The 14632-nt window shown below is 36.6% G+C and overlaps 1 protein-coding gene and 1 pseudogene across 1 annotated transcript; one reads left to right on the top strand and one right to left on the bottom strand.

Annotated features, from left to right (window-relative positions):
• Positions 1–5300, bottom strand: part of LOC149053326 (uncharacterized) — a 9539-nt pseudogene extending 4239 nt beyond the window's left edge.
• A 3142-nt stretch (positions 5301–8442) lies between these two features.
• LOC149053327 (solute carrier family 25 member 32-like) lies at positions 8443–14221 on the top strand. The gene is made up of 8 exons (XM_089182775.1): positions 8443–8466; positions 9943–10111; positions 10495–10544; positions 11204–11317; positions 12093–12185; positions 12733–12791; positions 13083–13133; positions 13638–14221. The coding sequence occupies exons 1-8, from the start codon at positions 8443–8445 to the stop codon at positions 13708–13710; spliced, it is 633 nt and encodes a 210-aa protein (XP_089038901.1). The 3' UTR covers positions 13711–14221.
• Positions 14222–14632: the final 411 nt, after the last annotated feature.

Genomic DNA, 14632 nt, shown 5'->3' on the forward strand with positions numbered 1-14632 from the left:
TCTTCAACTTATACATGACTATTTATAGTCATGTATAATCAAAAGTTGTTTCGTTTTTGTGCACAAGTGAGCGTAAAATTATGCCTCCTCGATGTGAATTTCGGATGAAAGTCAGCTCTAAGCTACGTTTAACGTGGGAAACAAAATATAAATTTCATCGCCTTCATGAAAAACCAAACTATCCTTTACATGCAAAATCATCCCGAATATACATAAGTTTGCAAGAACAGTTGTATGAGCCCCAGGTATTAGTGCAAGATGCATTTGGATGGCATGCGTTCACTTTGACGGCTTGAGCCTTGCTGCTTTCGTCAACGTCTGAGAGAAAACAACATAAACTTCAATTTTCCGTGGGTTACCGGTGCAGTCAACAATAGGTTTTAGTGTCTTGACTATTTTCATAAAACTTGATGATAACAAAATTTCAACTTCGAAAACGAAGACGAAAACGTAGCGCCATGTAAAATCACTTACATCTCCATCTTGTACACAAAGCTAAACGAGCGATTTCATTCTCGTGCTTTTGTCAATCATTGACATATAGTTAATTTAAAAGCAGAATATCAATACATCAGTAACCATAATTGTTCATTCAAAAGTCAGGAACTTTATTTAGGAGGTCCTTAACATGAGAAATGGCTGCTTTAATTAAAACGAGGAATGAGTGATCAATTATCGAATTTTTTTGCAACGTGAGCAGCTGAATGGTGAGGCGCTGTAGCCGACCGTATCTTAAAATATTGTAGCAAAGAAATTAAATTCACCTGTACAGTTTTGTCCATTTCCAGTATATCCAGCATGACATTGACATACATGTGATCCAAGGGTGTTCATGCATGTAGCATTCACGTGACAGGAATGATTTCCTTTTGAATTCACGTGACAGGAATGATTTTCCTTTATGATTTCACTCTTCATTATCTGAGAAACCGTAAATGCACTTTGCACTTTAATTTTGTCACCTAATGATTTATAATTACTTTAACCATTACAAATAATAAGAAAAAAACTTTCTCTTTTTTGTCTTTGACGAACTAGATTTTTGAAACGTGCAACCTAGATATTATATTCTCTTCTACAATGTTTTTTTTACATCTCCCAATATGATGGCTCTGAAACAAACAGGATGTAGATCATGGCAACTCCGTGCATAAACATGTATGGGTAATGCTGCTAAAAAAAAACAAAACTTAGCAAATTCACCTGTGCTTAGATTAAATTCACCTGTGCAGCTTTGACCATTTCCATTAAATCCAGGCTGGCATTCACAAAGATAGGATAAGATGCGTTGGTGTTCGTGCAGGTAGCATTCACGTGACAAGAGTGATTTCCTTTACATTCGTCAATATCTGAAAAACCATATATATATATATTTGCACTTCATCATGTTTGTCACTTTAAAAATGAACGGACTCTCAGTCTAGTGATTACTTTGATAATCATACATAATAAACAATTTTTTCTCTTTTTGTGTTCCACGAATTAGATATTTGAAACGTATATTTTATCACGAATATTTCAGTTTATCAAGCTATTGGCTCTGAAACAACTGGCTTGTTACTGCTGCTCCCACAAAACGTACCATCCTTTGGGGTCACAAAACACTGGACCAAATTGCGGTGTAGCGTAACTACTCTTAATATTGGCATCATCCAGGTTTTGATAATTATAGCAGGTAATTTAGTGTTAACAACTGAGTTGAAAACGTAAATTAGCTTCCGTTAAGGGTAAAAAAGCTGACGTTTCGAGCGTTAGCCCTTCCTCACTCTCTGATAGCATTACAAAGAGTCCTGTTCCCTTTTGCTTTAATCGCCGATTTAAGTCTGAGTTGTATGTACCTCAACTGTATGCTACCAAATGCGTTTAAGATGTTTTTGATTCTCAGCTCCCGCACAACGATGCCAACCCCGAGGTATTCGGTAGTAACACAATTATTTCCCAGCAGTGTGTAATTTTTCTCTGCCTCCTAAAGGTTTCCTTTCGTTCTATGAAAAGGGTCAGATCAGGTCAGAGAAAAATATACAATCCCTTCAGGACTCATTATTTTTCTTACCTTATCAACTGAGTTGATAATGCAAATTGGCCTCTGTAAAGAGTTTCAAAGCTGACGTTTCGAGCATTCGCTGTAACACTCTTCACGGTGGCCGATTTACCTCATCAACTCAATTGATAATACTAAATTACCTTGTTGCACTCTCCCACCGACGCAGCACCGCAGTTTATGTAGAACCTTACCACCTTTATTTATCGCTCTTTCTCTCAGTTTACTGGCGATATAATCCACGCTGGATTTTGTGAGAACGAGCTGGAGGAGATTGATCTACTTTTTTTTCGAATGCTTTCCCAACATCTGAAGACGTTTACTACGCTGGTAAACCGATAGAAAGCGCGGTCTGTTACTCTAATAACATATATAAACTTCAAATTTCCACAGGTTTACCGGTGCAATCAACGATTTTTTTTTTGACCAATCAGGGTGCTCGTAGTATCTTGACTATTTTGTAAAACTTGATGATAATAATTTTCAACTTTTTCACTCAAATATATCTTGAGCGTCAACGAAAACGTAGCGCCATGGAAAATTATTTACATATCCATCCTGTGCACAGGGTTCAGAGCCAAACGAGCGATTTTATTTCCATACTCCTGTCAGTCATGGTGATAAGGTTAATTTTAAAGGAGAACAACGCATCAGTCACCAAAATTGTTCATTTAAAAGTCAGGGACATTACCTAAGAGGTTCTTAACATGAGAAATGGCTGCCTAATGTAATGAGTAATTAATAACTTAATTGTCTTGCAACACGGCTAAATGGTGCGGCGCTGTAGCCGGAAAGCGTAAAGGACTATTAAAAATATTGTAGCGAAGAAATTAAATTCACCTATGCAGTTTTGTCCATTTCCAGTATATCCAGCATGACATTGACATACATGTGATCCAAGGATGTTCATGCATGTAGCATTCACGTGACAAGAGTGATTTCCTTTGCACTCGTTGATATCTGTAAAATCATAAACATAACTAAAGAAACGAACTGTAATTAAAAAAAAAAAGTTGCCAAGCATAATGTAAGAAACCCTGGTCTTGTTATCTTGTGGTTCCAGACGAAAGTGCTTCACACAAGCACTCACCATATTTTTTTCTCGGTTTCCCCAAGTTCAAATCCGTTGTTCTGTCCTGTAAGCCTATCTATCAAGTCTCCCTCTACCAGTGCAGATTTTTTACCTTACACTGAATGTTTACTTAACCACCTAACTCCCTTTAATGACCAAGAAAGAAATTCTCCTTACCAAATCATTACAATATCAAACAGACAAGTGACGAGAATAAGGAAAAATATCAGCTCGAGGATTATCAATTGATTCAATACCAAATTCTTAGAACTGACATCATAAGAATTGTGTGGCAGACAGTAAGGAGAATTACTGATGAGATCTTAGGAGTGAAAGGGTCAATACAAGGTATGCTGGTAAAACAAGTCTCGCAAATATGATAGTGTTTTTTTTCTGATGGAAATGGTTTCAAAAGAGATGCATCAAGTACCTGTGCAGTCGCTTCCATTTCCAGTATATCCGGGATGACAAGTACAAACATACGATCCTTTGGTGTTCATGCACGTAGCATTCGCGTGACAAGAGTGATTTCCTTTACACTCGTTTATATCTGTAAAACGATAAACATAAAAAAAGAATAAATTTTAAAATATGCCATTGAGAAGAAGTTGCCGAGCATAAGCTTAGAAACCTTGGTCTTGTTTTCTCGGGTCTTAGACACAAGCACTTCACTTTAGCGTTCACTAGAATTTTTCTTGGTTCCCCGCGAGTTTAAATCCGTTGTTCTGTTCTGTAAGCCCATCCATCAAGTCTCCCTTTGCCAATTGAGATTTTTTACCACTGAATGTTTATTTAATACAATTGTGTCATTATCAACATTGTCTTCAGGCCTACACTCATCTCTTTTTTATACTAGGTATGGTGGCAAAACAAGTCTTGCAACGATGATAGTGCTTTTCTTTCTAATGGAAATGGTTACAAAAGAAACGCATCAAATACCTGTGCAGTTGCGTCCATTTCCAGTTTATCCGGGGTAACAAGTACAAACGTACAATCCTTTGGCGTTTGTGCAGATAGCATTCACGTGACAAGAGTGATTTCCTTTACACTCGTCAATATCTGAAAAATCATCGACAACTTTTTGCACCTTATCGTTTTTATAACTTATAGTCGTTTAATTCCTTTGATCATCACAAATTGTAAAACAAATGTTTCTCTTTTAGGGCTACATAAATTAGATATTGCGAAATTATATTTCAGCACAAATAGTTTAATTTATCAACCTGACTGCTCTGAAACAAACCACGTGTAAACCATGGTTACTCTGTGCCTAGACATGCATGGGTAACGCTACTGAAAACCGTGAGAATATTCACAAAAATTAGTTTTATTGGGAAATATTAATAAGGTCATCTTAAAAATTACCTGAACACGAGTGTCCATCGCCGGTGTATCCCACTTTACATATGCATTTGTAAGAACTATACGCGTTGGTACAGCTTGCATTCACATCGCAGTTACTGATGTTATATTTACATTCATCCATATCTAAAATGTGGAAAGAGAAGCATTAGCTAAGTTAGAGCAACTTGAGAGAGACATCCACGCTAGAACGGATCCAAACCAAATATTAAGATAATCATATCAATAATAGTATAATTTATAATACTTTCATGTTACTGATAACTCGTAACAAAATAAATAACTCATGCAAACTTATAAGACCTACCTTCGTGAAACATATCACAGTGAATCAGTTTTGCCTTTCCTTTACAAGTTGGACTCAGCCAACCAGCCATGATGTGTTTACCTTCATTTGCCTTTATTTCCTTACAAGACAGCGCCGGTAATCCAGGGATAGAGCCTAAGGGAGCTGAAGTAAAGATATGTTTTACGTTTACTTCCTATTCTTAGTTCTTCCAGGATGGAGAAGATTTATAGAAATAGAAATCACATAGATGGAAATAGCTTTGATTTCTCACCTCTGCCGTTCAATCGCCGGATGTAAAACCACGCGGGTGCAGAAAGGAAATTATCTGGTCTCGCCTCCTTGGTGCGGTTACTTAGTTCACATATTTCGTATTTTCTATTGTAGTCGTAGCTTTGGCATGTAATCTCTTGTCCACATTTGACATCACAAAGATGAGGAGCCGCCACTGACCACCTTTTGAAAACAGAACGCTTGAGAGCCATTCCTTGTATATTTACTTCAGTCCTACATTGATCATTAGCTGTGACAAACTCCATGGCAGATGCGAAAATGACGAGTCTTAAATGGCGGAACATCCACCACATACTTTTTTCTTTGTGCTGAATTTAAAAATATTGAGGATAAGACGCAACAGGTAAATGTTGTATTCCCGCCAAGTTACATCTTACTTTGAAAACTATCTATCTGTCTATCAGATGAATAATAATACATGTCATGGATTAATTAATGGCCCGCCCGAAAATTCGCGAGAACACTCCATAGTAGCTTGACGGGAGTAAACAAGATTCCATTATTTGAGAACGACATAAAAACTTGAGTGCAGAGATAAAGCTATAATTCGCATTTAAGTTCAGGATCAGGCCAAGTAAATTTAGTAAAATTTACTTGGCTGAAAATGCAAACGAACTTACGAAATTCCAGAAAAATTTTAATCACTTACTACTCAACTTGTCACTAACAATTCATCGTCTGTGAGGTTCATTTAAATTAATGACGCTGCAAATGTGACAGGTTCTTTTACATCATCTAACTTCTTAAGTTCTTTTTATCCTTACGTTGCTTAATTTTATGATGTAGGTTGCTCCCAATTATACCACTAAAGAATTTCTCGCGTTTCTTCCAACTCCCATTCGTCACCTCAAGGTCACGTATAGTTGTTTTAAAATGAGGGACATGACTGGTCCTTAAAGTTATTCATGATCATCATTTGATTATAAAACTTTAATACTAACAAAGACTCGCCATCTTTTTTTCTGGGTTGCTTGTTTCTTTTGTTTTGTTCTGTTTTTCATTTTTTACGCGGAGTTGCTTACTCTTTTTAACATCTTTTAGGTTGAACATGCGACTGAACAATAAAAGAGAGCTTTTGAGCAAAATTTTCCGAGCACGGTTAAAAGACGAAAATAATACGAGCAAGCCAAGCATTCAAATATTTGTTGAAATATCTTGATCCATTGTTGTTTTGAATTGCGAAATTTTGGCTATACAAAACATATCGTGACCGTTCGATTTATAGGAGAGAATGTTATGGCAAATTAAAAGGAAAAAGGGTTGAAAAAGACTCCATTTTTTCCTTATCATAATATCACTGTGCTTGCAATTTTCCGTCAGCTCTACAAAACAATGGCGCACAACTATTGCGCTAAAGATTCAGTTTAAAAAAAAAATGATTATGTTCCTTGTCCATGTCAGTTTGTGCGAGAAGATGTGAAGTCGAACTTATACATTGTGAATCCATCGATTGAAATGAGACTTTTTAACTGAAAAAGGCCAATTGAACGGCGGCAAACCTTTGGTCTCGATTTTATTTTTAACTCTTTACATGATTTCTGTACCATTTACACGAATATCTAAGTTGTTCTTTGCAGGTAAAAAATTGTCTTGTCAATAATTTGTTTTTACAGTTTTAGTTTCTTTTTTCCATACGGTTCCATTCGAGAAAGCAAATATAATAAGGTTGGAGTCTTATTCATGAACGCAAAATATGATTTCTTTCCCGGTTGGATGTAGTCTCATTCCTTTATCAGTTTAACGTTTACACGACTCTCTAATTTGTTCTTTAGAGGTGAAAAATTGTCTTGTCGTAGGGTGTGTTGGTAAAAGATGAGCGTTTGCTCCTTTGAAGTCCTCGATAAAATATTTGTCTTCATATGTTAGAGCTCAGAGGCATGGAATTTTTTTTTTTAATGTGAAAATACACAGAGAGAGCACGCTCGATTTTACTGTTGTATTAGTGTAGAAACATTTTTTCTCATCTTAATAAAAAACAGAGAATTTTAATTACCCTAAAAAGGAATAACGTGTGATAAACACGCAATAATTCCTTAGAGCTCCCGCACTCACTAAAGTCAGGGAGACTTGCTTATCAACTCTCAGAAACTTTGAAGCCTGCTATCACAGGTCAAATATTGCAGCTCTGCTCAAAAACGAGTGCCCTCAAATATTTCAGACTGATGTGTTGACACACTTAAGAAAAGTCCCTATGGTTCCATGACCAAAAATTGCGAATTTTAAATATTGATTCCCTAAGGACATTTTTTTTAACCAGTTTAGAGAATGGAAATTACCCGAACCTCCTCATGGGGTCTCCATTATAGGAAAGACGCCCCGTGGACGTAAATTACATCCGACCGAGAACAGCTGTGTGGCTTGAAGATAATTAAGTCCTGAAGATTACACTTCTCAAAGCAGAAAAGAAGTACGATCGGTCAAGCAATTTGAACTTTATTATCTAACTATATATTCCCAAAAAATATATTTTGACTGAACTTAGTTATCAACAATTGAGCGAAAAGTTGTCTTGAGTCATTATCTAAAGTGAATCTCACGATTCCGTTCTTGCCGAAACTTATATGAACGCTATCAATTGCTTTTTTTTTTAAATGTAGGTGCTAGTCTTAAAGACTACTCCAGCCCTCTGCACATACATAATAGAGAAATCTCTCGCATGAAATTTAGCACAAAACCTCAAAACCTTTGAGTAAATAGGAATTCGACCATCATCGCGTTGAAACAAATACACAAGTCTTCCAAAAGTAATATTTTTTAGGGAGCATATTTGAAGCTCCTTTATTTAAAAAAATGTCCCTATGGATTTATCGTAGTTTTTTAATGTTCTATGTGATAAATTTTGGCCATGTTTTGTAACTGTGAGATTTTTACTTCTCTTGCAGTTATTTGGGAATTGTAAAGGCTGTTTCTTAGACAGAGTGCAGCTGAGATGTTGATCGGCCTCACGACTGACAGATGAAAATGAAACGAGTGAAGCAAGCATCCAAATATATTGTTGAAATGTCTTGATCCATTGTTGCTATAAGTTACGACATTTTGGCGATACAAAAGATATCGTGACCGTTCGATTTATGGGAGAGAATGTTAATGTTATGGGGAGCTGATAAGAAAAAAGGTTGTACAACCTCTGTTTTTTTCTCACCTTAGTTATACTGTGCTTGCAATTTTCCGTCACCTGTATAAAAAAATGACGCAGAATTTACCTTGTGAATCCATCGATTGAAATAAGGCTTTTTAATTGAAAAAGGCCAGTTTATTTACCAGACCCTATTTTGGGATTTAAGCCAAACTTATTCTACGTAACTTTAGAGCTGATGGATGAAGGAAATGTGGTCCTCAAACAACTGATTGCTACCGAGTTCAAATACTCTCTTTTATCATGGTATTATGGCTATGATTACGATACCAACCGTTTGTTTTAAGCCAATGTATAATAATGAAAATTTAAAGAGAATTTCATCGTTTCTGTGTTTCGTTTTCCAACCGTTTGTTTTAAGCCAATGTATAATAATGAGCATTTAAAGAGAACTTCATCGTTTCTGTGTTGGCTCCTCGCAAGCATTGAATTCAGAAAAATTCGAGCTGGAAGATAAAGCAATATACTCGTTTTGTTTGCGATATTTGCCAACCAATTGCGAATATTCTCGTTTCATTAATTTTAAATGAAATTTAATTAGTATAAAATTATTAGATATTAGGCACGAATAAGGGTTTGGTAAATTTTGACTAAAACTCATGAAAACTACTTCAAAATCAGTTCTTAGGAGTATTTTGATAACATATCCCTTTCGTTTTTCCATTATCCATTGCCTAATTGAAGACACTCATCCATAAGCTAAGGAAAATATGATAAACCTAAAGGAACATCAAATTGTCCGTTCCATTTGTTCACCTTTGTATAATATTTAGTCTAAATATTAATGATTTGTGATGCAGTTCATTTATTTATACTAAACAAGATTCCAAGATTTCGTTGTTCGACAGCGATAAGAAAACTTGAGTGCAGAGATGAAGTTACAATTCGAATTTAAGTTCAGGATCAGGCCAAGTAAATTACAGAAATATTCTTTGGAAATGCAGACAAACTTACGAAATTGCAGAAAAATTTGAATCGCTCATTATTCAGCTTGACACTAAAAATCGGGCGACTGTGAACTTCATTTAAGTTAATGACGCTGACAGCTTCTTTTTTGTCATCCAACGTGTTCAAGTTCTTTTTATCTTTAGGTTACTTAAATTTATGATCTAAGCTGATCCCAAATTACACCACTGAAGAATTTCTCGTGTTTCTTCCGACCCCTTCGTCACCGCAATATGATATGATATTGTATAGTTTGGTTTTAAAATAAGAAACCCGACAGGTCCCAAGAGCAATTAATGATCATTATTGAATACAAAACGTATATACCAATAGAGACTCACTCTTGTTTTTTCTGGGCTGCTTGTTTTTTTTTTTACGCGGGGCTTCTCTACCTTTTTACATAGTTTTAGTGTGACATGCGATTAAACACAGAAGGAAAATATTGAACAACATTTTTGGTTATTTTGGTTATTTTGCTCCTTTCCCCTCCTCCTTCCCCCTACTCCTTCCTCCATAACTCAAACTTGTCCTCCTTAGCTTAACCCCTTACTCTCAGAAGTGATCAACATATAACTTCTCCCCATAATATCCTTACATTATCGGGCAAACAGGTTGTAAGAATGCACAAACACATCCTAATCTTACACCAAATTCTCATCCCTTATTTACAAGGAAATGTGTAGGGGTTAGAGGGAAGAATTCACAATCAGATCTTGGTGGTTAAAGGGTCAATGAAAAAAACCAACATGCTAAATATCCTTGTAAATGTTAGCTGTAAACCTGTTTTTAAATTGTACATTGTATAGTATTTGCACTTAGTCAGCTTTTGTGCCTGGAATGTGTTCTTTTTATCACTAGGAATAGGGACTTTGTCAGTCACAAACCCAATATGGGTGGTGAAAACTCGCCTATGTCTCCAGTACTCTGATCCCCTTGCAGGAAAAACACAAACACCACAGTACAAAGGAATGTTTGGTAAGACATTTTTTTTTGCAAAGATGAATGACTCCTTTTTACCCAAGAGAGAGGAAAGAAAAGTGAACCCTTTGCACCCTTACATCAGTATCTATTTTCCCCGTAATGTTCTTGATAAATTTCGAACTTGCCACTTATGAGGAGAACGTAGTTAAAAATCAAGAGCTCTTTCAAGTTTGTGATTGTGTCTTCTAGTTATTCATAAGCCTAATGTTTGATTCAGCACTGAATAATAAATTGTTTGATCCTTTTCTCAATCGCAATTTCACTGTGAGGGAATTGAACCTGAGTCAAGGTGCTGGTATATGTAATTGTGCTCACCAACTCCCCATATAAATGAAATCCAGATGCATGACTTATTTTGTACTCCTTGTTCTCTACAGATGCTCTGTTAAAGTTGTGGAGACATGAGGGGTTGAGAGGTTTATACAAGGTAACCTTGATATGTATCTGTTGACAGCTTTTTGATTGACTGATCAAGTTAAAAATTAAGATACAGTAATTTTGACTGTGTGTACCGGACTTGTTGTGAAGTATGCAGGGTACTGGTCTCTAGTAAAGTCAGTCAAGTCCAAAAAGTCACCAGCAGTGTGTACTGCACCATGTGTACGTTAATACCTTGGGCTTAAGAAAAAAATGGAATAAAATGTACTACAATAAAGGAATCAAAAAATATATATACGATCTTTAGTTTTTATACGTGCATAGGAGATCCATCCACCTATCTTACAGGTGTAGGTCTGCATGATGCAATCACAATTATGTCTTTGATATTCACTTTTGTCACCTTATGTAAAACATTTTGATATTGTAGTTGGTATATTTTGGTCGCTGGATATGCACTAAGCCAACAGTGGTTTTTAAACTTCCTTAGAAAAAGGAGGGGAACAATCAAAAAGAGAAATAGGGAAGGAAAGAGAAGCATAAACATCAGTCTTAGAGTCAGGAACCATACAAAGCTATTTCAGCCTTATTGAAGGCCTCGCCAACTTGGTGTCGCTAAGAATAATGGCATTGTGAGTGATTAACCTGAGTTTATGTGTTTGGATGGAACATGAAGTTTGCTCATATCATTATATCTTACTTGACCAGGGTTACATTCCAGGTATTTTTGGCGTATCACACGGAGCGCTACAATTCATGGCCTATGAGGAGCTGAAGAAAGGCTACAGTCAATATTTTGGAACACCAATCAACAAGAAGCTGGTGAATACTGTCTGCATGTGTCTGTATAGTTGATTGTATACGTGTTAAAGCTCACAAATTCAACCGAGTTAGCAAACAAGAAACTCTTGAATTTAATCCTTGATATACAAAACATGTGAAGTGCTCTGATCATGTTCATAGCTTAGGGTGGATGGTTGAAGTGTTGTCATTTACTGGAACGAAACTTTACTTTCAACTCCCCTCTCTGCCCAGAAGGATTGATAAGAATCAACCCTTTGCCCCCCCCCCCCCCCCAAGAATGACTGACATCTAACTTCTCATTACAATATCACCTCTGAATCACACATGGAGGTCATGAGAATAGAGGAAATATTCAGCCACCGAAAAAGTTCTTGACTGTTTAAGAAATTCTCCTTGTTAGTATCTTTGGAAATGTACAGAGAACAGTATGGAGAATATGGATACTGATGATAGGGTGTAAAGGGTTAACACGAACACATGTAGTGGCCAGTGGCGAATGTAAAGGGAGAACACGAGAGAGGGAAGGGTGGGGGGCGTTTTTGGCTTCTCATCTTGAGTAGTCCATGACGAGCCTTAGCATTTTGAAGCTACAACTGACGTCCAAACGACAACCTTTATTACCTTTGTTGTACATGTGGCTGGTAGGAAGGTACTAATAGGATGAAGTTTATTATTATGTAACCGTGGGTTATCTTGGGAATCACTCTGAAGTGCTGAAAATATAGTAGTTATTTTTTTATATAAAGTGTTTTTCTCTCAAATTTACCGTTTTGCTAACTTTCATTTTCGTCAGAGTTCAACTGAGTACCTTCTAATGGCTTCACTGTCGAAAATTTTCGCCGCAACAGCGACATATCCTTATCAAGTGGTTAGAGCAAGACTTCAGGTTAGAATAGGAGGTTCATTAGCAAACTATTAACCTTTTGAGATCGATTTTGTTTTACTTTCGATGCTATTATCTTGAAATAAACTTGTAGTTTAAGGCTTTTTTTAGTTTTCAGGCCGGTGATCTCATCGGTTGGTTTACTGGACTTCAGGTTGATGTGGCCTGTGCTTGATCCTCGAGCCTCAGCTAGGTCATTGTGTCGGTTCCTTGGGAAAAGATTCGTTAGCCCCACACATCCCCTCTCCTAGTGGTTCAAATGGGCACCAACAAAAGGACAGGGAAATCCTACAATGTGGATAAATATCAATTCTCATGAGGGAGAGTAGCTTTCACCCTCTTTCACTCTTTCCATTCCTCTTAAGAAACACGGATCCAAGATGGTTATGGGAACGCACGGCGCGAAAGTTTTGATCCTGTGTCCGTAAAATTAGCTAAAACCAATTGAATATATCTGAAGCTGTCTTTAAGCAAGTCTGTTTCGTTAAATCGTTCAGTATTTACTGTTTCCTGCTGTCATTTATTGTTCATGAATTTTACTTTTCTAAAGAATCAGTACACGATGGTGGAATACAAAGGCGCGTTGGATCTGATTAGTAAGACTTTCAGGTAAGTTGGAACTTGATATGAGAACTTAAAGTTTTCGATACGTTATAGACTATCTTTCTATCTCTAGTTTCAAACCCTCTACATTAAAGAGAGGTACATGTTTTGCCCGTTTGAAACAATTTGACAAAGAACTGGACCGAAATTGGCGGAGAACTGAAACCAGCTTGTTTGAGAACTAGATCCAATTTTCGGATTGACTTACGGCTTAGTGGTAAAGTCCACATTTTCATGAAAGTAAGTATTCTTCTTTTTCTGGCCTCTTCTCACGGCAGGTTCTTTTCAAAATCTTAGGCATGAAGGAGTACGAGGATTTTACAAAGGATTAATTCCCAGTGTCCTCAGGTAAGGCAGAATGTTAAAGAGTAAATTTGATGATACTAATATATTTGGTAGTTAGTTTTAGGTGTTATACCGCAGTGTATAATCTAATAATATTAATAATAATAATAACATTTATTTATACCGCGCAAATTCAACTATGCAGTTTTCAAATGCGCCTAGAATTGGCCAAGAGGGCTCAGTGGGCTCCCATCTTTAATTTCAGGTGGCGCTTTGTAAAGAAAAGGGTCTTAAGAGATGGGGTACCCCCATAATGTGTTAAACTTATTTGCACCCTCTAGTCTGTGAGAAACTGGGAAGAAGAGACAGGCGATAGATACATTAAGAGGCTATAAAATTTGGAGTAGGTGTCGTGTCATTATTTTCGTCAGTTACATGTTCGAACACTGTGAAATAATTAAGATACTTATCCTTATTACAAGTATTTGTGCGTTAGCGTAAGTTTTAGTGGTTTTCTGTTTTGTTTTTTTTTGTTTGATTGTTGTTGTTGTTGTTGTTTCTTTTTAGAGTAACGCCAGCATGTGCACTCACATTTGTGGTGTACGAAAACGTTATTCACTTCCTTCTGCCGGACAGATGACATCGACAGGATAAATAATGCAATCCGGCAACGGGAGACGATGAGCAATATTACAGCACCTGGTTTTATCGCCAGGCTTTATTCTGCAACAGCTCCGACGGATTCATTTATGAAAAAAAATATATTAACCGTGCGAAGTTAACCGCCCAGTGCGTTTACACATTTCATCGGTAACTTCATTTACCAGCAGCATGTGAATAAGATTTTTTTTCAGAGCAATTTATGTACAACAATGCAAGAGGTATTCATTACTTTTCTCGGGTCCTGAGGATAACAATGATTTCTCCCATTGTTCTTTTATAAAGCACCCTCCCCCTTTCCCCCCCCCCCCTTGTCCTTTGTGGGTAGCAAATTTATGTACATCCCTTAACACTAACAAAGGCATGAACTACAAGAGATGCCTTTTTGCAAGTTTTTTTTTATTACTATTAACTTAATAATTCAAACATTACTTGTGAAAATTACTTGCAATTAATCAAGAAAAATGTTCAATATTATGTTGAGAATGACCTTATTTTCCTTTTTCTGTTCCTTACGGTAAAATCTGTTTCAATAACTTTCTCGATTTGTTACTGAATCGTTGTGATGTAAAGTTAAACCCGGTTTTGATTGATTGTTCTGTTTTTACTTCGCTGGGTTCTGGTGTCATGCATTTTCCCAAACATTTCCTTGTTGTTGTTGTTTTTTTTCCCTGGTTATTGACACTGACTCCAGTAAAAAATGGTGAGAGCAACTCTTTCGCGATTGCCATCAAGTGAATTTGAAAAGTCTTTCACATAACCTTTCATTAGATGAGTGGTATCGAGAACCTACTCCGACCCTCGGACTACACTGCCCTTAACATTTACTGTCGTGTTCGTGTTATGAAACTCAGCTGAAAATACTCCGTGTAGGTTAAATGTATTTACAAAGCGATACACAG

The sequence above is a fragment of the Pocillopora damicornis genome, chromosome 1 (assembly GCF_964200805.1).
Source record: "Pocillopora damicornis chromosome 1, jaPocDami1.2, whole genome shotgun sequence".
Lineage (NCBI taxonomy): Eukaryota > Metazoa > Cnidaria > Anthozoa > Scleractinia > Pocilloporidae > Pocillopora > Pocillopora damicornis.